Raw genomic sequence first — 25,092 nt, forward strand, 5'->3', positions numbered from 1 at the left:
ACTTACTTTTATTGAGCTCTTCCTCGTATTATGCACAGTTTATGCACAGTTTAAAGGTTTAAAGGGGGGGGCTGTTTGTTTTCCCCTGCACGCTCAGCGGACACTCATCCCTACTGGTGTCTGGGAGGAGGGGGAGGTAAAGGACAGCGAGGGTCACAGGGTGAGACGTGTTGATGCAGTTGGCCCTGGCGTTATTGGCTCCCTCGCTACCTGCCTCGCTGATCACTGGTCCGATAATGTATGTTTTATCCATTAGACATGCTATAGTTACCAGGGATTTCTTGTAGTAAATGCTTTTCATCTAAGGTGAAGAAGAACTACCTGTTCTAGTATATTGAAAGAGGTTTTTTTATTTTTTTACGTGAACAAGGCACTATAGCACTACCTGCAGGCAGAAGACTCACGAAAAGGTTCTAACCAAAGTTGCATAAAGGAGCTATGTTAAATTCACACACAACACACACATTCCCTTTCAGTGTTTGTTTTTCATCTCATAGGAATATTATGTTGGGGAGGGGAAACACATTTACACATGACAGACACAAGGGGAATGCAATTGCAGCCTGATGTAATAAACTGTCAGAAAGAATGTCAGTGAAATATGGTGGCTTTGAGAGGGGACTTAAACCCTCATAACATATGATACCATATCCAGCTAAAATATCCAGCTTCTTGGTAGATTACAACTGTAAACCCAACAATGGTGGGATTATTCGGTGCTTGTGAGACAGAGCGAGAGAGAGGTTTAACAAGTATTTTGGAAATAAGGTATGACGCTTAGGTTACACTTGCTTGCTTTGAGGCAATGTGGTACAAAAAATGGATTTAAAGTGGCCTCTGCTCTATAGGCCTTCTGCTCTACAGGCCTTCATGTGTTCTAAAAGCTGGACCCGTTCTGAAATGGCCCTGGGGCTTTCCCACCTGGACCCGATATACATAAATATTTTTTTTAAATATAGAGACCCGCTCTGAATGGACCCGAATACAACTACACCCGTATATTTATATAAAAAAAGATGTAACGAGGCAAATCAGTTTAGAACAAATTTTTATTTACAATGACAGCCTAGGAACGGTGGGTTAACTGCCTTGTTCAGGGGCAGAATGACAGATTTTTACCTTGTCAGCTCAGGGATTCGATCTAGCAACCTTTCGGCCCAACTGGCCCAACGCTCCAACCCCTAGGCTACCTGTTGTCCCGTATCGACCTGATCGGATCCAGACCCGGTCCGATTTGAGTGAGGAAAGCAACAGAAAAGTCCATTTTCAAGCTACTTTGGAGTTGACAAAGTGCAAATTGATGCTCTATCAGGGGCCGTGCTGTGTGAGTAGGCTACTGTGAGAGGAGGTAGACAGAGGTGACGCTCTAGCAGGGCCATACTGTGTGTGTAGGCTACTGTGTGTGTAAGCAAGTGACACTGTGAGCAGGGAAGGAGACACCAAGCTGACTTGTGCTACAGTAGACTAATAGCTGCCCTAGCTAGGTTATTTATCATCCAATATGATTACATAGTGCCTGTCCTGACTGCATCAAACCAGGAGAAGCTAGTTAAGCTAGCTAGGCTAATCGAGGCATGCACGTTCTTGCCCTACACAGCTACAAACAACAACAATAACTCTTTTCAGAATATGATGTAGCAGGCTACCTGTTGACTCTTGGTTGTTGTAGCCTATCTTTCTTCCTTTAACTTCCATTGATTAGATATCCCCTAGCTTTTGCCACACATGGAGGTTCTATGACTGTAGTCCATTGCCGCTTTGATGACTTATGAGTGGCTAACAACAAGCTACATGCACCACTCTAGTGAAAAGCAAAAGCAGCAGCATAAAGAATACAATATATATCTCTTCTGTCTCCTCTCTCTTCTGTCTCCCCTCTCTCTTCTGTCTCCTCTGTCTCCCCTCTCTCTTCTGTCTCCTCTCTCTCTTCTGTCTCCTCTCTCTTCTGTCTCCCCTCTCTCTTCTGTCTCCTCTGTCTCCCCTCTCTCTTCTGTCTCCTCTCTCTCTTCTGTCTCCTCTCTCTCCTCTGTCTCTTCTGTCTCCTCTCTCTCCTCTGTCTCCTCTGTCTCTTCTGTCTCCTCTCTCTCCTCTGTCTCTTCTGTCTCCTCTCTCTCTTCTGTCTCCTCTCTTTCTTCTGTCTCCCCTTTCTCTTCATGGCTCCTCTGTCTCCTCTCTCTCTTCTGTCTCCTCTCTCTCTTCTGTCTCCTCTCTCTCTCCTCTGTCTCTTCTGTCTCCTCTCTCTCCTCTGTCTCTTCTGTCTCCTCTCTCTCCTCTGTCTCTTCTGTCTCCTCTCTCTCTTCTGTCTCCTCTCTTTCTTCTGTCTCCTCTTTCTCTTCATGGCTCCTCTGTCTCCTCTCTCTCTTCTGTCTCCTCTCTCTCTTCTGTCTCCTCTCTCTCTTCTGTCTCCTCTGTCTCCTCTGTCTCCTCTCTTTCTTCTGTCTCCTCTTTCTCTTCATGGCTCCTCTGTCTCCTCGCTATTTTGTCTCCTGTCTCCTCTCTCTACTCTTTCTCCTCTCTCTCCTCACTCTCCTCTCTCTCCTCTGTCTCCTCTCTCTCCTCTGGCTCCTCTCTCTCTTCTGTCTCCTCTGTCTCCTCTGTCTCCTCTCTTTCTTCTGTCTCCTCTTTCTCTTCATGGCTCCTCTGTCTCCTCTCTCTCTTCTGTCTCCTCTCTCTCTTCTGTCTCCTCTCTCTCTTCTGTCTCCTCTGTCTCCTCTGTCTCCTCTCTTTCTTCTGTCTCCTCTTTCTCTTCATGGCTTCTCTGTCTCCTCGCTCTTTTGTCTCCTGTCTCCTCTCTCTACTCTTTCTCCTCTCTCTCCTCACTCTCCTCTCTCTCCTCTGTCTCCTCGCTCTCCTCTGTTGTCTTTGAAGAGGTAAATCTTTCTCCTCTTTGCCATGTGTTTGTCTACAGGGAGGCTAGTATGGTTTGATCTGAGTCGCAGGAATGTTTTATTGCAACAACAACAACAAAAACAGGCGAGAAAAAAGATCTGGGGTAAATGAGTGATCCCAATAAAACGCGAAGATGTGAAAAGAGTGAGATAAAATGTTGAGTTCTGGATCAGTTAAGTGTCTCAGTGTAGGAGTGCTGATCTAGGATCAGTGTTGCCTTTTAGAACACAATATGAATAAGATTACCTGATCCTAGATCAGCACTTCTACTTTTCCTTCAGCTCCTTCTGCTCCCCAGGCAGTTTCTGTTGACAGAACCCTGAACGACCCTGACAACCTTACTGAATAAAAAAAATGGCCCAAATTGAACCCTGTTCCCTACATAGTGCACTACTTTTGACCAGGGCACAAAAATAGTCCAATGACTATTCAGAGCACCATTATGAATAGTAAGAGTAGATCATTGACGGTCCTGCACTTGGTTCTCTTCACAGACAGTAACAGTATGTCAATTGTGATAACTGCAAATTTTGAGATGGTGGGAAACAGTTGATCGTCACGATTGACTGTGTCATCAAGATGCTGGAATGATGCTGGTGTGGTGTGTTTGTTTGGTGTCATCATTCTAAGCCATAGTATAATATAATAATATTCACTTTTTATCCCAATGCGACTTACCATTATGCGTTCATACATTTTCTTATAGTTGGCCCCAGGAGGATTCGAAGCCACAACCCTGCACCATACACCATGCTCTACCACCTGATCCAGAGGACCGTCGTGTTAACATGTCACAAATAAACTATACTTCCTGCTTGTCTTCCAGCTGGCCACCTGGGACCCAGTGCACGGCCTCAACGGAACGCTGACAGACAGGAAGCTGGAGAACAATATGAGGGGCGTGGTTCTGCGAGTGGTCACTGTCCTGGTGAGTACTGTACTGTTCACCCTGTATCGGAGTAGGGTGAAGTTGCCCCTAGACGCTGACCCCAGCCCAGCGCTGTCTGTATCCGCCATGGGCCTGTATGTACACCGCTTTTTAATAGACTTGGAATCATAAAGATATCACTTGTAATTAGTCCTGGTGCGTCGACGATGTTCAACACTCCCAGATATAAGTCGGCGTGTCTGTTCACGGACAGCAAGTGGACAACGGGCGCTTCATTAAAAGCAATTTCAGAAGTTGAATTGAGCTCCATTATATTGAGGTTCAAGTTTTTCTATCTTGCCTCCAGCGCCGATTTGAGCGAGTCCCCAGAGTGGTTAAAGATTCAGAGCATTAAGTTCTTCATATCGCAGCTTTCAAGTCTGGGGGGGAAGAAAGAGATGATTCTACCACTCTTTTTATTTTATTTTCATCCCTGTCAAAATGCACATGGAGTCTGGAGTCTGTTTTCTCAGAAATGGTGTGTAGGAAAAGGGTTGGGTGGTGGGTGCGTGTGAGTTTGTGCATGCATGTCTGTGTGTGTGTTTTCCCAGAGGCACAAGATAACGACGGCAGTATTCACTGACAAATCCCTTTGTCTCAATCTTTCTCCCTCTCGCGCTCTCTCTCTCTCTCTCTCTCTCTCTCTCTTTCTTTCTTTCTTTCTTTCTTTCTCTCTCTCTCTCTCTCTCTCTCTCTCTCTCTCTCTCTTTCTCTCTCTCTCTCTCTCTCTCTCTCTCTCTCTCTCTCTCTCTCTCTCTCTCTCTCTCTCTCTCTCTCTCTCTCTCTCTCTCTCTCTCTCTCTCTCTTCTCTCTCTCTCTCTCTCTCTCTCTCTCTCTCTCTCTCTCTCTCTCTCTCTCTCTCTCTCTCTCTCTCTTTTCAATTTCAGGGCTTTATTGACATGGAAAACATATGTTAACATTGCAAAAGCAAGTGAAGTAGATAATAAAATTAAAATTAAATAATAAAGATATTTAAAATGTCATTATGTGCAAATAGTTAAAGTACGAAAGGGAAAACAAACATCAATATGGGTTGTATTTACAATGGTGTTTGTTCTTCACTGGTTGCCCTTTTCTTGTGGCAACAGGTCACACACACTGCTGTGATGGCATACTGTGGTATTTCACCCAGTAGATATGGGAGTTTATCAAAATTGGGTTTGATTTCCTTTCTCAATAGCGAGTCTATGCTCACTGAGTCTGTACATAGTCAAAGATTTCCTTACGTTTGGGTCAGTCACAGTGGTCAGGTATTCTGCCACTGTGTACACTCTGTTTAGGGCCAAATAGCATTCTAGTTTGCTCAATTTCTTTGTTAATTCTTTACAATGTGTCAAGTAAATATCTTTTTTTTGTTTTCTCATGATTTGGTTGGGTCTAATTTTGTTGCTTTCCTGGGACTCAGTGGGGTTTGTTTGTGTTTGTGAACAGAGTCCCAGGACCAGCTTTCTTAGGGGACTATTCTCCAGGTTCATCTCTCTGTGGGTGACGGCTTTTTATGGACAGTTTGTGAATCACTTCCTTTTAGGTGGTTGTAGAATTTAACAGCTCTTTTCTGGGTTTGGATCCATTAGTGGGTGTCGGCCTCATTCTGCTCTACATTATTTGGTGTTCTACGTTGTACATGGATGAGATTTTAGCATACTTCTGTATGCAGAGTCTCAATTTGCTGTTTGTTCCATTTGGTGAATTATTGGTTGGTGAGAGGACCCCAGACCTCACAACCATAAAGGGCAATGGGTTCTAGAACTCATTCACTTATTTTTAGCGTGATCCTAATTGGTGTGTCGAGTTTTTAAGTTCCTTTCGATGGCATAGAATGACCTTCTTGCCTTGTCTCTCAGATCATTCACAGCTTTGTTGAATTTAACTGTGGCACTGATGTTTAGGCCAATGTATGTATCATTTTTTGTGTGCTCTAGGGCAACGGTGTGTAGATGGAATTTGTATTTGTGGTCCTGGCAACTGGACATTTTTTTGGAACACCCTTATTTTACTGAGATTTACTGTCAGGACCCAGGTCCTACAGAATCTGTGCAGACGATTTAGGTCCTAAAAGCACCAGATCATCAGCAAACAGTGGATATCTGACTTCAGATTCTAGTAGAGTGAGGCCGGGTGCTAAAGACTGTTCTAGTGCCATCGCCATTTTGATGATACAGTCGTATGAACATTTTTGGGCACCCCTGACAATTTTCATTTGTAAATAATTGGGTGTTTGAATCAGCAATTTCATTTTGATCTATCAAATAGCTGATGGACGCAGTAATATTTCAGTAGTGAAATGAGGTTTATTGGATTAACAGAAAATGTGCAATATGCTTCAAAACAAAATTAGACAGGTGCATAAATTTGGGCACCCCAATAGAAAAATCACATCGATATTTAGTAGAGCCTCCTTTTACTAAAATAACAGCCTCTAGACGCTTCCCATAGCCTCTAATGAGTGTCTGGATTCTGGATGAAGGTATTTTGGACCATTCCTCCTTACAAAACAACTCAAGTTCAGTTAGGTTTGATGGTTGCTGAGCATGGACAGCCCGCTTCAAATCATCCCACAGATTCTCAATGATTAGGGACTGGGATGGCCATTCCAGAACATTGTACTTGTTCCTCTGCATAAATGCCCGGGTAGATTTTGAGCAGTGTTTTGGGTTGTTGTCTTGTTGCAATATCCAGCCCCGGCTTAACTTCAACTTTGTGACTGATTCTTCAACATTATTCCCAAGAATCTGCTGATATTGAGTGGAATCCATGCGACCCTCAACTTTAACAAGATTCCCAAATTGAATCAAAAGCTTTTTTGAAATCGACAAAGCATGAAAAGACTTTGCCTTTGTTTTGTTTTGTTTTTTTGTTTGTCAATTAGGGTGTGCAGGGTGAATACGTGGTCTGTAGTACGGTAATTTGGTAAAAAGCCAATTTGACGTTTGCTCAGTACATAGTTTCCACTGAGGAAATGTACGAGTCTGCTGAGGATTTTACCAAGATTTCTGTTGATGCATCTCTCACTCTCTCTCTCATTTGCTCGACCTCTGTGATTGACATCCTTTATGAAGTGCAGCCAGTATGAATTAGTGTCAAATGTCTAGAGTACTGTGGATGGACTATGTATGAGATGACGTGTGTGATAGCTAGGCTAGCATTTGGAGGGTGTGTAGCTAACAGTACATTATGTTTGGGCTTTCTGATCTTTAGACCCAGTTCAGAAGATCCCTCCTGGCAAAACCCTGATGTCATTATTTGCATTATATTTTATTGAAATAAACAAACTGACTCTTGAAATCCTGTCATTGATTTGTGGTTGAAATCTGGTTAACATGAGTATGTTGACATTTATTTTTGAAAATTCCATTGATGTTCAATGTCAGTATGTTGACAAATGATGTTAATGGAATTTTGGTTCAACTAACATTTGCCCGGTGGGACAATATTCAATGACCCCCAACCACTACCCTCTATCTATCTGTACATATTCTTTTTAATTTCAACCAATCCACTTATCATGTTCAATTGATCTACTCTGTGGCTATTTACTATTATTTTACCTCAGTGTTTCTTGGTAGTCTTAAACAAAACTACTTTGTAACAAAAGTATACACCTCACACACATGGTTAAGGGCTTAAAAATAAAGAAAAATAAAGAAATCTGTACCATGTCAGATATAGAGTTGAATGTTTACATCCCAATATAACACTTTTATGTACATCACAGAAGACTGAAATATAACAAAACCATTTGACATAGAAACACTGGATTTTTTTACGTGTTAAAATATGTTAATGTTAATTAATTATGAAAAACATTCCACCCATGAAACCACTAGAGGGCGATTTGGTCATTTGACTGGGCAACCTGAAAGGGAGTATCCACTATTCCAAGATGCCCTGAGCTCTTCCCAGCATCCCTACTCTGTGGATAATAACTGGGTGCCATGGACGAAAAACACAGTGATTAGCAGGACCCATCAACCCGGGCAGGCTGCATCCCTCCCTGGCCAGGCATCATCTCTAACTCGGCTCAGAGACTGTTTGATAATAACAGCAATATCACCAGTCATCCATTGATTTAATGCTTTCCCATGGAGGCCTTTTTAGTGGTGATCTATTTGGGTGGAAAATTGCCATTTCCAGCTTAAGTGTTAATTTAAAAAACACTTATAAATCGGGAAGAAATATGTGTGTGTGTGTCTAAGGGGAATGAGGGGTGCCAGTGGAATCTTGGCGGGGCCTTGGTTACGCATGATGTGTATGTTAGGGGAGTCGAGGAGCAGTGGGATCTGGAGGCATCCTTAATATAATAATAATAATATATGCCATTTAGCAGACGCTTTTATCCAAAGCGACTTACAGTCATGTGTGCATACATTCTACGTATGGGTGGTCCCGGGGATCGAACCCACTACCCTGGCGTTACAAGCGCCATGCTCTACCAACTGAGCTACAGAGCTACAGAAGGGTGGCTAATGGGTGGCTGATGGGTAATAGAGTGCCCAGTCTTTCTCGGGAGCTGAAGTGCAGAGAGATAGAGAGAGTGTTCTCTGTCTGCACCCCAATGACCCTCTCATGCAGAGCAGAGCCCCAGTTCAGTGAGTACAGGCCAGAGTCAGGGTATGTGGGCTGTCTGAATGACTCTGGTGAGCCCCTATGGTCTGCATGGTGGAAGTCTGATGGCAGTCTGATGGCAGTCTGATGGCAGTCTGATGGCAGCCTGATGGCAGTCTAATGGCAGGCTGATGGCAGGCTGATGGCAGTCTGATGGCAGTCTGATGGCAGTCTGATGGCAGTCTAATGGCAGGCTGATGGCAGTCTGATGGCAGTCTGATGGCAGTCTAATGGCAGGCTGATGGCAGTCTAATGGCAGTCTGATGGCAGTCTGATGGCATTCTGATGGCAGTCTAATGGCAGTCTGATGGCAGTCTAATGGCAGTCTGATGGCAGTCTAATGGCAGGCTGATGGCAGTCTAATGGCAATCTGATGGCAGTCTAATGGCAGGCTGATGGCAGTCTAATGGCAGTCTAATGGCAGTCTGATGGCAGTCTAATGGCAGGCTGATGGCAGTCTAATGGCAGTCTGATGGCAGTCTAATGGCAGTCTGATGGCAGTCTAATGGCAGTCTGATGGCAGTCTAATGGCAGTCTGATTGCAGGCTGGTTACAGTCTAATGGCAGGCTGATGGCAGTGGGGCTGCTGCTGTGGCTGTAGGAAGAGCTGATAGGCCCCAAGCTGGACAACCAGGTGGGGGTGAATAACCCTTACATGATGAGTATGCCCCCCTGCTATAGACTATAATAGACTATAACAGATAACACATTATCATTTCCATCGAGTAGAACTGAGTCTGTATAAAGATAAAGACCTTCCCTCCAGTCTAGAACTGTCTGTATAAAGACCTTCCCTCCAGTCTAGAACTAGGTCTGTATAAAGACACTCCCTCCAGTCTATAATTTAGTCTGAATAAAGGCCTTCCCTCCAGTCTAGAACTGAGTCTGTATAAAGACCTTCCCTCCAGTCTAGAACTGAGTCTGTATAAAGACCTTCCCTCCAGTCTAGAACTGTCTGTATAAAGACCTTCCCTCCAGTCTAGAACTGTCTGTATAAAGACCTTCCCTCCAGTCTAGAACTGAGTCTAGAAGTCTAGAACTGTCTGTATAAAGACCTTCCCTCCAGTCTAGAACTGTCTGTATAAAGACCTTCCCTCCAGTCTAGAACTGTCTGTATAAAGACCTTCCCTCCAGTCTAGAACTGAGTCTGTATAAAAACCTTCCCTCCAGTCTAGAACTGTCTGTATAAAGACCTTCCCTCCAGTCTAGAACTGAGTCTGTATAAAGACCTTCCCTCCAGTCTAGAACTGTCTGTATAAAGACCTTCCCTCCAGTCTAGAACTGTCTGTATAAAGACCTTCCCTCCAGTCTAGAACTGTCTGTATAAAGACCTTCCCTCCAGTCTAGAACTGAGTCTGTATAAAAACCTTCCCTCCAGTCTAGAACTGTCTGTATAAAGACCTTCCCTCCAGTCTAGAACTGAGTCTTTATAAAAACCTTCCCTCCAGTCTAGAACTGTCTATAAATACTTTCCCTCCTATCTAGAGGAACACACATTTTGCACTTGGACTGTGAACATGCATGTTCTCACACAAATATAATTTCCAAACAAGTGTATATATACTGTAGACACACACACACACACACACACACACACACACACACACACACACACACACACACACACACACACACACACACACACACACACACACACACACACACACACACACACACACACACACACACACACACACAGACTGGAACGGATTTGATTACATAGTGCACAGCGTAAAAACATTGAAACTGACACAAAGACACAATAAAGCTCCCACATACAGACACTGCTTCCTGCTGAGACACATACACACGGCTACACACTCTCACAATCATGTAGTGCACCTCCCACTGTGATAAAGTAGGAAACATGCTCTCACAGATGTACACTTGTACCGTTTCACGCTCACTATTGATTTTCTCGCTGCTGAGATAGTCTGCAAGATCTGGGGTGCATTTGAATCAATTTGTAGTTATGTGGAAGTGATAGCCATATACTGAGATGGTAATCAATGGGTAGTTGTGTGGAAGTGATAGCCATACACTGAGAAGGTAATCAATGTGTAGTTGTGTGGAAGTGATAGCCATACACTGAGAAGGTAATCAATGTGTAGTTGTGTGGAAGTGATAACCGTATACTGAGATGGTAATCAATGTGTAGTTGTGTGGAAGTGATAGCCATACACTGAGGAGGTAATCAATGTGTAGTTGTGTGGAAGTGATAACCGTATACTGAGATGGTAATCAATGTGTAGTTGTGTGGAAGTGATAACCGTATACTGAGATGGTAATCAATGTGTAATTGTGTGGAAGTGATAGCCGTATACTGAGGAGGTAATCAATGTGTAGTTGTGTGGAAGTGATAACCGTATACTGAGATGGTAATCAATGTGTAGTTGTGTGGAAGTGATAGCCATATACTGAGGAGGTAATCAATGTGTAGTTGTGTGGAAGTGATAACCGTATACTGAGATGGTAATCAATGTGTAGTTGTGTGGAAGTGATAGCCGTATACTGAGGAGGTAATCAATGTGTAATTGTGTGGAAGTGATAACCGTATACTGAGATGGTAATCAATGTGTAATTGTGTGGAAGTGATAGCCGTATACTGAGGAGGTAATCAATGCAAGATGAGCCACTACAAGGGAGGAAAAACCTGCTCTTCTGCCATTCCACAATGGAGGTAACAGCAGCGGGGGGGGGGGGGTAGTGTGTCAGAGTAGCATGTTAGTGTGCGTAAATATACACTTGTGTGTCAGGTAAGGTTTTGGTTGGGGGACTATGATGGAGTGTAGGAAGTGGTAGGTACTGTAGGTAGGTAGGTAAGTAGGTGGCATGGTGCGCAACGTGGCGGGGGTTCCCTCACCGATTGATGGTGCCTCACGGCTACAGTGGGAGTCGGCATGCATGTTCACACTCCCACACATAGCTTATTGAGCGACAGGGGCCGTGGAGGATTAGAAAGAACTGGCTTAATGTGCATGCCGTGTTTATTCAATAACACCCCCTCAGTAATACATCTGGCTGACATATTCCCAGAAACATCTCAGTCATCAATAGGGATTTATTCAAGTGGAAGATAGTCAGGAAGGGAAAGGGCTACTGTTTCTTCTTCTTGGCGCGAAGTTGAGACACGTTGCAGGATAGTCCATGACAATTAGCAAGTGGAGTGTGGACTTATTTATCATATTTCACACCTCTCTCTCTCTCTCTTTCTATCTCTCTCCCTCATCGCTCTCTCTCTCTCTGTAAGGTTACTGTGTGTTAGGTGGAAAACAATAGCATAAATTTAGTGACGATTAGGCAAAAAATCCTGGGAAAGGATATGGATTGGCTGGCTCAAATTGACCCATTCAATAAGTTGTAAACCATTATAGGAAAAAAGGCATTGGGTGGAGGCCGAGGAGACCTGGGATACAATACAGTAGTGCCGGATGGAGGATATAGCAGTAAGGTTGAACATTGATTTTTGTCCCAACAGGAGGAGCCCTTTGTGATGGTGTCAGAGAATGTCCTTGGGAAGCCTAAGAAGTACCAAGGCTACTCCATCGACGTACTGGATTCCCTCTCTAACTACCTGGGCTTCAAGTACGAGATCTATGTGGCCCCTGACCATAAGTACGGGAGCCAACAGTCCGACGGGGTCTGGAACGGACTGATGGGAGAGCTGGTCGCCAAGGTGAGAGACGCTGGCTCTGTCTCAAATGACTGCCTACTCCCTATATAGTGCACTACTTTTGATCAGAGCACTATGGGCCCTGGCCAAACGTTGTCCAAAACAACACCCTACTCCATATATAGTGTACTACTTTTGATGAGAGCCTTATGGGCCCTGGTCAAAAGTAGTTGATTCCATAGGGAATAGGGTGCAGTGCTGTTGACCAGAGCCCTATGGGCACCCTATATGCTGCAGTACTATGTCCAAATGCATTATGGGCACCCTATATGCTGCAGTACTATGTCCAAATGCATTATGGGCACCCTATATGCTGCAGTACTATGTCCAAATGCATTATGGGCACCCTATATGCTGCAGTACTATGTCCAAATGCATTATGGGCACTCTATATGCTGCAGTACTATGTCCAAATGCATTATGGGCACCCTATATGCTGCAGTACTATGTCCAAATGCATTATGGACACTCTATATGCTGCAGTACTATGTCCAAATGCATTATGGGCACTCTATATGCTGCAGTACTATGTCCAAATGCATTATGGGCACCCCATATGCTGCAGTACTATGTCCAAATGCATTATGGGCACTCTATATGCTGCAGTACTATGTCCAAATGCATTATGGGCACCCTATATGGTACTATGCCAAATGCATTATGGACACTCTATATGCTGCAGTACTATGTCCAAATGCATTATGGGCACCCTATATGCTGCAGTACTATGTCCAAATGCATTATGGGCACCCTATATGCTGCAGTACTATGTCCAAATGCATTATGGGAACCCTATATGCTGCAGTACTATGTCCAAATGCATTATGGGCACTCTATATGCTGCAGTACTATGTCCAAATCCATTATGGGCACTCTATATGCTGCAGTACTATGTCCAAATGCATTATGGGCACTCTATATGCTGCAGTACTATGTCCAAATGCATTATGGGCACTCTATATGCTGCAGTACTATGTCCAAATGCATTATGGGCACCCTATATGCTGCAGTACTATGTCCAAATGCATTATGGGCACCCTATATGCTGCAGTACTATGTCCAAATGCATTATGGACACCCTATATGCTGCAGTACTATGTCCAAATGCATTATGGGCACCCTATATGCTGCAGTACTATGTCCAAATGCATTATGGGCACCCTATATGCTGCAGTACTATGTCCAAATGCATTATGGGCACTCTATATGCTGCAGTACTATGTCCAAATGCATTATGGGCACCCTATATGCTGCAGTACTAAGTCCAAATGCATTATGGGCACTCTATATGCTGCAGTACTATGTCCAAATTCATTCCACTAGTACTTTCCAGAATCAAGACAAAAATACCACGTTAGAGAAATACATATGAATTCAGATTGTCATGTCATCCATGAATTATCTGTGTTCTCAATGCATTGCCTTCCTCTGCAGGAAACACCCTCATCCGTCCATCCATCCATCCGTCCATCCTCATCACTTCAACCAAAGTACATCAAGTGTAATAATGTGTCTACATAGCGCTCTATAATCTCTCGTCAGAGTAAATCAATTACAGACATGCAAGGATTAGAAGTCATTGCCTTGGTAAACTGGCTTCTTCATTAGAGTTGGCTGGTTTTCTGTCCACGGTGCTGTCAGCTATTCACCTAGTCCAATAGAGAGTGGACTGAAAGACTGTCTAACAGCCAGACTAACAGACAAAAGGCAAAGCTGAAAACAGCTGGAGGTCAGCAGAGCATTTTCAGGGCCATTACCCATCACCCCTTGCTGTTTTCCCATTTCCAGTCTCTTTTTGATAGCTTGCTTTCCAGATCTAATGCCATTCCCACACCGATTCCACCACTGCTGCTTCCAGTTTGCTTCCTTAAATGTGCAGATATGTGCAGAAGAGTTGGAGTTTATCTTTCAGATCACAAACACAGACCGATATGTTTTTTATTCCGTATAAAGCAATCACTGCATGCTATTATTATCCATCAGACCTTTTGAAGTGTCTGGAATGATACAGATGATATAGACACATATAGGCAGACATTATTATTATTGTTATTATGTCCTATCAAGAATGGTTTTTCCAGAGTAATGTTTTTTTTTGGGGGGGGGGTGTATGCTCTTCTGTGATGTGTTTGAATGCTTCCTTTGAAAAACGGTTTCTTCCCTTGACCTTGTATATTCTAGAGGACATGGAATGGTACACAATTGATGGAATACAAAGACAGCGTAGTGAAGAGAATTGAAAAGATGTCTTCCTAATAAACATACGCATGCTCACACTCATACATACACACACACTTTAGAGGAAACAGACATACTGTATAGATGTATAGTAACTGTACATAGAAAATGTCAATAATTGACTGACATAGTCATGGATTGTTCTAATAGTCATCGATTGTTCTAATAGTCATTGACTGTTCTAATAGTCATGGATTGTTCTAATAGTCATAATAGTCATGAAGAGGCTTAATAGTCATGGATTGTTCTAATAGTCATGGATTGTTCTAATAGTTCTAATAGTCATGGATCATGTCATGGATTGTTCTAATAGTCATGGATTGTTCTAATAGTCATGGATTGTTCTAATAGTCATTTGTTCTAATAGTCATGGATTGTTCTAATAGTTCTAATAGTCATGGATTGTTCTAATAGTCATGGTTCTATTGTTCTAATAGTCATGGTTCTATTGTTCTAATAGTCATGGATTGTTCTAATAGTCATGGATTGTTCTAATAGTCATGGATTGTTCTAATAGTCATGGATTGTTCTAATAGTCATGGATTGTTCTAATAGTCATGGATTGTTCTAATAGTCATGGATTGTTCTAATAGTCATGGATTGTTCTAATAGTCATGGATTGTTCTAATAGTCATGGATTGTTCTAATAGTCATGGATTGTTCTAATAGTCATTGACTGTTCTAATAGTCATGGATTGTTCTAATAGTCATGGATTGTTCTAATAGTGTTCTAATAGTCATGGATTGTTCTAATAGTCATGGATGTTCTAATAGTCTAATAGTCATTGATTGTTCTAATAGTCATTGACTGTTCTAATAGTCATGGATTGTTCTAATAGTCATTGATTGTTCTAATAGTCATGGATTGTTCTAATAGTCATGGATTGTTCTAATAGTCATGGATTGTTATAATAGTCATTGATTGTTCTAATAGTCATTGACTGTTATAATAGTCGTGAAGAGAAATAATATTAATGAATAGTCTTAATAGTTGTAAATAGTCATAATAGTCATGAATGGTCCCAATTGTCATAAAGATACATAATATTCATTAATTGACATAATCGTCATGACCAAACAATTCCCACTAGCTTTCCAGTGATGAAATACAAACACAGGATTTTATGAGGTTTAGTTTCCTCAAACGACATGTCTGTCATTGGTTTTCAAATCATTCAATCAAATATGTCACGTGCCAAATACAACAGGTGTAGACTTTACCGTGAAATGCTTACTTACATCAATGCAAATTTAAAAATTAAGAACAATTAGCACAAAAAAATGGTAACACAATAAAATAACCATAAGGAGGCTATATACAAGAAGTACTGGCACCGAGTCAATGTGCAGAGGAACAAGGTAGTTTAGGTAATTAAGGTAATATGTACATGTAGATCGGGGTAAAAGTAACTAAGCAATCAGGATAGACAGTTAAAAGAGTAGCAGCAGCATATGTGAAGAGTGTGTGTTTGTGTGAGTGACAGTTTTTTTTTGTGTGTTTTAAGTCTCAAGTTTCAATGTCACATGCACAAGTACAGTGGAATGCCTTTCTTGCCAGCCCAACAATGTAGTCATCAATAACTATGTAGTCATCAATAACTATGTAGTCATCAATAACATGTAGTGATCAATAACTATGTAGTGATCAATAACTATGTAGTCATCAATAACAATGTAGTCATCAATAACTATGTAGTGATCAATAACTATGTAGTAATCAGTAACTATGTAGTCATCAATAACAATGTAGTCATCAATAATCAATAACAATGTAGTCATCAATAACAATGTAGTCATCGACAACAATGTAGTCATCAATAATCAATAACAATGTAGTCATCAATAACTATGTAGTCATCAATAACAATGTAGTCATCAACAACTATGTGGTCATCAATAACTATGTAGTCATCAAAAACAATGTAGTCATCAATAACAATGTAGTAATCAATAACATTGTAGTCATCAATAACTATGTAGTCATCAATAACTATGTAGTCATCAATAATTATGGAGTCATCAATAACAATGTAGTAATCAATAACAATGTAGTCATCAATAACTATGTGGTCGTCAATAATCAATAACAATGTAGTAATCAATAACAATGTAGTCATCAATAACTATGTAGTCATCAGTAACTATGTAGTCATCAATAACAATGTAGTCATCAATAACTATGTAGTCATCAATAACTATGTAGTCATCAATAATCAATAACAATGTAGTCATCAATAACTATGTAGTCATCAATAATCAATAACAATGTAGTCATCAATAACAATGTAGTCATCGATAACAATATAGTCATCAATAATCAATAACAATGTAGTAATCAATAACAATGTAGTCATCAATAACTATGTAGTCATCAATAACAATGTAGTCATCAATAACTATGTAGTCATAAGGTGAATGCACCAATTTGTAAGTCGCTCTGGATAAGAGCGTCTGCTAAATGACTTAAATGTAAATGTAAATAACTATGTAGTCATCAATAACAATGTAGTCATCAATAACAATGTAGTCATCAATAACAATGTAGTCATCAATAACAATGTCGTCATCAATAACAATGTAGTCATCAATAATCAATAACAATGTCGTCATAAATAACAATATAGTCATCAATAATCAATAACAATGTAGTCATCAATAACAATGCGAAAATACAAACAAGGTAAAACAAAAACACACAAGATGTAAAAATAAGAAATAAGAAATGAGAAGAACACTATAAGCATATTATATACAGGGTCAGTACTAGTACCATATTTACAATGTTCAGGATACTGGATCCATAGAGGTAGATATGTATAGTGGTATAGGCTTCAGGATATATGATAAACAGAGTGGAAGCAGCGTATATGATTATTGTACATGAGTGGGTGTGTGTAGAGTCAGTATACATGTGTGTGTGTGTGTGTGTGTGTGTGTGTGTGTGTGTGTGTGTGTGTGTGTGTGTGTGTGTGTGTGTGTGTGTGTGTGTGTGTGTGTGTGTGTGTGTGTGTGTGTGTGTGTGTGTGTGTGTGTGTGTGTGTGTTGGAGTATCAGTGTGTGTAATGTGTGTTGGAGTATCAGTGTGTGTAATGTGTGTGTGTTGGAGTATCAGTGTGTGTAATGTGTGTTGGAGTATCAGTGTGTGTAATGTGTGTTGGAGTATCAGTGTGTGTAATGTGTGTGTGTTGGAGTATCAGTGTGTGTAATGTGTGTTGGAGTATCAGTGTGTGTAATGTGTGTGTGTTGGAGTATCAGTGTGTGTAATGTGTGTTGGAGTATCAGTGTGTGTAATGTGTGTTGGAGTATCAGTGTGTGTAATGTGTGTTGGAGTATCAGTGTGTGTAATGTGTGTTGGAGTATCAGTGTGTGTAATGTGTGTGTGTTGGAGTATCAGTGTGTGTAATGTGTGTGTGTTGGAGTATCAGTGTGTGTAATGTGTGTTGGAGTATCAGTGTGTGTAATGTGTGTGTGTTGGAGTATCAGTGTGTGTAATATGTGTTGGAGTATCAGTGTGTGTAATGTGTGTGTTGGAGTATCAGTGTGTGTAATATGTGTTGGAGTATCAGTGTGTGTAATGTGTGTGTGTTGGAGTATCAGTGTGTGTAATGTGTGTGTTGGAGTATCAGTGTGTGTAATGTGTGTGTGTTGGAGTATCAGTGTGTGTAATGTGTGTGTGTGTTGGAGTATCAGTGTGTGTAATGTGTGTGTGTTGGAGTATCAGTGTGTGTAATGTGTGTTGGAGTTTCAGTGTGTGTAATGTGTGTGTGTTGGAGTATCAGTGTGTGTAATGTGTGTTGGAGTATCAGTGTGTGTAATGTGTGTTGGAGTATCAGTGTGTGTAATGTGTGTTGGAGTATCAGTGTGTGTAATGTGTGTGTGTTGGAGTATCAGTGTGTGTAATGTGTGTGTGTTGGAGTATCAGTGTGTGTAATGTGTGTTGGAGTATCAGTGTGTGTAATGTGTGTGTGTTGGAGTATCAGTGTGTGTAATATGTGTTGGAGTATCAGTGTGTGTAATATGTGTTGGAGTATCAGTGTGTGTAATGTGTGTGTGTTGGAGTATCAGTGTGTGTAATATGTGTTGGAGTATCAGTGTGTGTAATGTGTGTGTTGGAGTATCAGTGTGTGTAATGTGTGTTGGAGTATCAGTGTGTGTAATGTGTGTGTTGGAGTATCAGTGTGTGTAATGTGTGTTGGAGTTTCAGTGTGTGTAATGTGTGTGTGTTGGAGTATCAGTGTGTGTAATGTGTGTTGGAGTATCAGTGTGTGTAATGTGTGTTGGAGTATCAGTGTGTGTAATATGTGTTGGAGTATCAGTGTGTGTAATGTGTGTGTGTTGGAGTATCAGTGTGTGTAATGTGTGTGTTGGAGTATCAGTGTGTGTAATGTGTGTTGGAGTATCAGTGTGTGTAATGTGTGTGTGTTGGAGTATCAGTGTGTGTAATATGTGTTGGAGTATCAGTGTGTGTAATATGTGTTGGAGTATCAGTGTGTGTAATGTGTGTGTTTTGGAGTATCAGTGTGTGTAATATGTGTTGGAGTATCAGTGTGTGTAATGTGTGTGTTGGAGTATCAGTGTGTGTAATGTGTGTTGGAGTATCAGTGTGTGTAATGTGTGTGTTGGAGTATCAGTGTGTGTAATGTGTGTGTGTTGGAGTATCAGTGTGTGTAATGTGTGTGTGTTGGAGTATCAGTGTGTGTAATGTGTGTGTTGGAGTATCAGTGTGTGTAATGTGTGTTGGAGTTTCAGTGTGTGTAATGTGTGTGTGTTGGAGTATCAGTGTGTGTAATGTGTGTTGGAGTATCAGTGTGTGTAATGTGTGTTGGAGTATCAGTGTGTGTAATATGTGTTGGAGTATCAGTGTGTGTAATGTGTGTGTGTTGGAGTATCAGTGTGTGTAATGTGTGTGTTGGAGTATCAGTGTGTGTAATGTGTGTGTTGGAGTATCAGTGTGTGTAGGATCCTGTCAGTGAGCATAGAGGGGGGCAAAAATATGAATAAAATACAAAGGTCAACTCAGATAGTCCGTATAGTCATTTTGTTGGCTATTTACTTAGTTATTTACTTAGCTTTTTACTTAGCTATTTACTTAGCTATTTACTTAGCTATTTACTTAGCTATTTGGTAGTCTTATGGCATGGGAGATAGAAGCTGTTCAGGAGCCTGTTGTTGTCAGACTTAATGCACCGGTACCACTTTCCGTACGGAAGCAGAGAGAACAGTCTATGGCTTAGGTGGTTTAATGATTTTTAGGGCCTTCCTTTCACACCGCCTGACATAGAGGTCCTGGATGACAGGGAGCTCGGCCCCAGTGATGTACTGGGCTGTCCGTACCACCCACTGTAGGTCCATGCTATCGAGCGCAGTGCTTTTGCCATACCAAGCAGTGATGTACTGGGCTGTCCGTACCACCCACTGTAGGTCCATGCGATCGAGCGCAGTGCTTTTGCCATACCAAGCAGTAATCTACTGGGCTGCCCATACCACACTCTGTAGGTCCATGCTATCGAGCGCAGTGCTTTTGCCATACCAAGCAGTGATCTACTGGGCTGTCCGTACCACCCTCTGTAGGTCCATGCGATCGAGCGCAGTGCTTTTGCCATACCAAGCAGTGATCTACTGGGCTGTCCGTACCACCCTCTGTAGGGCCATGCTATCGAGCGCAGTGCTTTTGCCATACCAAGCAGTGATGTACTGGGCTGTCCGTACCACCCTCTGTAGGTCCATGCGATCGAGCGCAGTGCTTTTGCCATACCAAGCAGTGATGTACTGGGCTGTCCGTACCACCCTCTGTAGGTCCTTGCGATCGAGCGCAGTGCTTTTGCCATACCAAGCAGTGATGCAGTCAGTCAAGATGCTCTCAATGGTACCGCTGTAGATCCTTCTGAGGATTTGAGGGCCCATGACAAACCTTTTCAACCGCCTGAGGGGAGAGGCGCTGTCGCACCTTCTTCACGACTCTGCGCGTGTGTTTGCACTGTTTTAAGTTCTATAGTGATTTGGGATGGCGAGGAACTTGAAGCTCTTGACCAGCTCCACTGCCTCCCTGTTGATGTGGATGGGGACATGCTTATTCCCCTGTTTCCTGTAGTCCACCATCAGCTCCTTATTCTTACTGATGTTGAGGGAGAAGTTGTTGTCCAGACACCACACTGTCAGGTTATTGACCTGCTCCTTGAAGGTTGTCTCATTGTCGCTTCTCACCTATCTAAAATCATTTGATTGGTGGAGGCATGGACTCGTGGGACTTTCTACCATAGTTCTTAGAACAGATATTTCCTTCATAATCACTGAAGGGAAGTGAACAAGTGCACACTTTGGGCCGGAAGGAGAGATAATTGGGACAGCCTGGGTGTCCCACACTTACAACACACTTACTAGTGTCTCACCATGCCCTTAAACCATGCTGGAAAGTAGGAACTCACTTGAGTCCTCATATTTTTACATGTGCTGCGTAAGTGACAATTTCTGCCTGTTTTAGCATTTCGTTTCCTTACCAGACCGTGAAATTAGCAGATTTAGTCAACTGTGAATGAATTGTGCGTGACTGCGTGTGTGTGTGGGTGTGTTTCTTACACTATGTGGAAACTCTCACTAATTTCTTCCTCCTTAAGCTTTCACAGAAAAATGAATTTGCTAGTGATAGGTCTGAGGTAATTTCAATGAGCATTCTGTTTCTGAAGACCAGAACTGAGACCCTAGTCAAAAGTAGTGCACTTTCTAGGGAATAGGATTTGGGACGTAACCCAGATGTCTGCAACAGTGCTATCCAGACTCGGAAAATCCTGCATACTCCTGCATGAATAGACGTTTTACTGCATAATTCATATTCACAAATAGACTACCTCCTCATATCAAGATCTCTAATAGAGAATGATTCATAGGGTTATCATTTCGGACAATGCCCCACGGCGCCAAAGACGTGGATGTCAATTAAGGCAGCCCCTCGCACCTCTCTGATTAAGAGGGGTTGGGTTAAATGCGGAAGACACATTTCAGTTGAATACATGTCAGTCATTTTCTCCCCATCTGTCAACACAGAACTAAACAGATTCACCAACTCTCTATGAAGTGGTGAGGAATTTATGTCCACAATGAGGGAGAGAGAACATGTTTGAATTCGTCACCACTAATTTAAACTTTGTCCACTCTGTACAAATGGTGTGGGAAGCCTTTAAAGCAAACCTGCAGAGGTTGGCTCAATAGTTACACCGCAGATACAAGGAAACGCATAAGTTACCAAAGAAAAACAGTTTAATAGTGGAGTTTAACACTTTGGACTCAATGTATGTTGGAGCAAAACAAACAACCTACTTCAAAATGCCTTCCATGATGGGAATACATATACATATCTATATATATATATATATATACATATACATATAAATATATTTGGCTTGTTTCTATTACGAGATATTTCAAGTCAGGTGACAAAGCGGGCAAAAAAATTGCATTTAAACTTAAATAGTTGAAAATAAACAAACCATTCCAGCTGTTGAGGATTGTAATGGGTCGATAGCATGTGATAAAAATCAAATGAACTCTCCTTTTAGAGAGTACTCTTCAGGACTGTATCAGTCTGAATGTCCTACCAATACCAGAGAGAGATTATTTATTTTAAAAATAAGTCTCTGCTCACTCTTAAGGAGAGTGATAGAATGGCATTGGAGGTACCTGTTCTGGATACGTAAATCATATTGGCCATTAAGGTCCTCTCAGCTGTAAAACCCACATAGGATTTGACAAATGTTTCTAGATAATTATGAAGTCACCAGTTAATAAGATATCTGATCTAAATGGACCGGGACAAAACTAATCGGGATGACATTAAGAGATGGACAGTTCTACTTTTATCACTTTGGGGTAGAGCAGAGGTGATAAAGAAGAACATACTCGTTAGACTAGCATTCCTTGTATCAGCTTTTTTTTAACCTTTATTTTACTAGGCAAGTCAGTTAAGAACCAATTCTTATTTTCAATGACAGCCTAGGAACAGTGGGTTAACTGCCTGTTCAAGGGCAGAACAGCAGATTTTGTACCCTGTCAGCTCGGGGATTTGAACTTGCAACCTTTCGGTTACTAGTCCAATGCTCTAACCACTAGGCTACCCTGCCAACCCTACCACTTCAGTTCCCTCAGCACTGGTTTAAAGAGATACTGTACATGGTTTATTTTCAAGCTTGTAGAAAGAAAAGAAACCAAGAATTAACCACAAAAAAACGTCCATGCCAAGAAGTAAGTAATTTATTTAATTCAACCTTTATTTGGACAGGGTATAAGGGCACAGGGCGAGACCCAGATGCAGACACGGGAGGCAGATGGTTCAAGTCTCTGATATTTATTAGTATCCAAGGGGCAGGCAAGAGAATGGTAAAACAGGTAAAAGATCATAACAAGGTCAGAGTCCAGGAGGTACAGAGTGGCAGGCAGGCTCGAGGTCAGGACAGGCAGTATGGTCAGGCAGGCTCGAGGTCAGGACAGGCAGTATGGTCAGGCAGGCTCGAGGTCAGGACAGGCAGTATGGTCAGGCAGGCTCGAGGTCAGGACAGGCAGTATGGTCAGGCAGGCTCGAGGTCAGGACAGGCAGTATGGTCAGGCAGGCGGGTACAGAGTGGCAGGCAGGCTCGAGGTCAGGACAGGCAGTATGGTCAGGCAGGCTCGAGGTCAGGACAGGCAGTATGGTCAGGCAGGCTTGAGGTCAGGACAGGCAGTATGGTCAGGCAGGCTCGAGGTCAGGACAGGCAGTATGGTCAGGCAGGCGGGTACAGAGTGGCAGGCAGGCTCGAGGTCTGGGCAGGCATTATGGTCAGGCAGGCTCGAGGTCAGGACAGGCAGTATGGTCAGGCAGGCTTGAGGTCAGGACAGGCAGTATGGTCAGGCAGGCTCGAGGTCAGGACAGGCAGTATGGTCAGGCAGGCGGGTACAGAGTCAAGGCAGGCTCGAGGTCTGGGCAGGCAGTATGGTCAGGCAGGCGGGTACAGAGTCAAGGCAGGCAAGGGTCAAAACTGGGAGGACTAGCAAAAAAACAGAGAATAGGAAAAAGCAGGAGTAACATCCTGGTTGACTTGACAAAACAAGACAAACTGGCACAGACAGACAGGGAACGCAGGTATATATACCCAGGGGATTATGGGGAAGATGGGTGACACCTGGAGGGGGTGGAGGTGAGCACAAGTACAAGTGAAATAGATCAGGGTGTGACACAGGGAGTCAATGCTGAGACCAAGGTCTCTTAATTTTTTTTATTGAACCTTTATTTAACTAGGCAAGTCAGTTTAGAACAAATTCTTATTTGCAATGGTGGCCTAGGAACAGTGGCCTACCCCGGCAAAACGCAGACGACTCTGGGCCAATTGCGCGCCACCCTATGGGACTCTCAATCACAGCTGGTTGTGATACAGCCTGGAATTAAACCAGGGTCTGTGGTGACGCCTCTAGCAATGAGATGCAGTGCCTTAGACTGTTGCGCCACTCGGGAGCTCAGCTGTCTAGACAGTGAGTCAATGCTGACACCAAGGCCTCTTTGTTTAGACAGGGAGTCAATGCTGAGACCAAGGCCTCTTTATTTAGACAGGGAGTCAATGCTGAGACCAAGGCCTCTTTATTTAGACAGGGAGTCAATGCTGAGACCAAGGCCTCTTTATTTAGACAGTGAGTCAATGCTGAGACCAAGGCCTCTTTGTTTAGACAGGGAGTCAATACTGAGACCAAGGCCTCTTTATTTAGACAGGGAGTCAATGCTGAGACCAAGGCCTCTTTATTTAGACAGGGAGTCAATGCTGAGACCAAGGCCTCTTTATTTAGACAGGGATTCAATGCTGAGACCAAGGCCTCTTTATTTAGACAGGGAGTCAATGCTGAGACCAAGGCCTCTTTATTTAGACAGGGAGTCAATGCTGAGACCAAGGTCTCTTTTCCAGATGAGCCCTGTATAGCATCACAATACACATCAAAATACAACAAAACCCATTAAACTACAGATTCATATAAAATATATGTTATTATACACAACAATACACAAAAAGCAAAACACAATGATAAAAAGTAAAAAGGTCTCCTAGCAACCGTCTGAAATGCTCAGAGACCACCAACTCCTCCAATTTTAATGTTTATTGTAGATCATTCCACACTAAAGGTGCAAGGAACTCAACGGCTGATTTACCTAACTCTCTAGACACCAAAGGAGTCTCCAGAGTTAACCAGCCCTGTGAACCAGCCGTGTGAACCAGCCCTGTGAACCAGCCCTGTGAACCAGCCCTGTGAACCAGCCCTGTCGTGTTAAATCTTTGTGGAGCAGGGCTTTGTAAACAAAAAGAGTGTAATGATGTGATCTGCGTGACTTCAAAGAGGTCCAGCCAACATTTTGGTAAAGAATACAGTGAGGAGTAATAAAAACTGTTTCCTGTGATAAAACGAAGGGCGCTATGAGAAATGGCATCCGAGGGATTAGGTGTTGCCAATGTGTATTTGTACTACTTGTCATATAATGCGAGATACCCACTGGCATGGGGCTATAAAAACAGGGGAATAGCAGGCACCTGGCAGTGGCTAGAGGAAGAAATAGTGACAGAATTTATTATCACTATGGTATGGTATGACCCCAAATTCCCACTGCGAGATAAATCATCCACTGCTGTAGTTCTATTGTGAAGTGGCAAAGATACTTCACAAAACGTTATCTGTCAATGGAGCATCCCTCCCTTTCTGTTCAATATGGAACAACCCCTTGTTTACCGCAGGTGGCAAGACACTGGCTAAT

At 42.4% G+C, this 25,092-nt stretch overlaps 1 protein-coding gene across 4 annotated transcripts in view; it reads left to right on the forward strand.

Annotated features, from left to right (window-relative positions):
• The window catches only part of LOC124034644 (glutamate receptor ionotropic, delta-2), a 671,933-nt gene that overhangs the window by 506,375 nt on the left and 140,466 nt on the right, over positions 1-25,092 (forward strand). For all 4 annotated transcript variants that reach the window (XR_006838605.1, XR_006838606.1, XR_006838607.1 and 1 more), the window contains exons 9-10: positions 3,716-3,817; positions 11,901-12,098. Coding sequence is in view for 1 of the 4 variants with exons in the window: in XM_046348089.1 (XP_046204045.1) it covers positions 3,716-3,817; positions 11,901-12,098 (300 nt within the window). In the remaining 3 variants the exon portion in view is untranslated. The remainder of the gene's footprint in view (positions 1-3,715; positions 3,818-11,900; positions 12,099-25,092) is intronic.

This window comes from Oncorhynchus gorbuscha, linkage group LG04 (genome assembly GCF_021184085.1).
Source record: "Oncorhynchus gorbuscha isolate QuinsamMale2020 ecotype Even-year linkage group LG04, OgorEven_v1.0, whole genome shotgun sequence".
NCBI classification, from domain to species: domain Eukaryota; kingdom Metazoa; phylum Chordata; class Actinopteri; order Salmoniformes; family Salmonidae; genus Oncorhynchus; species Oncorhynchus gorbuscha.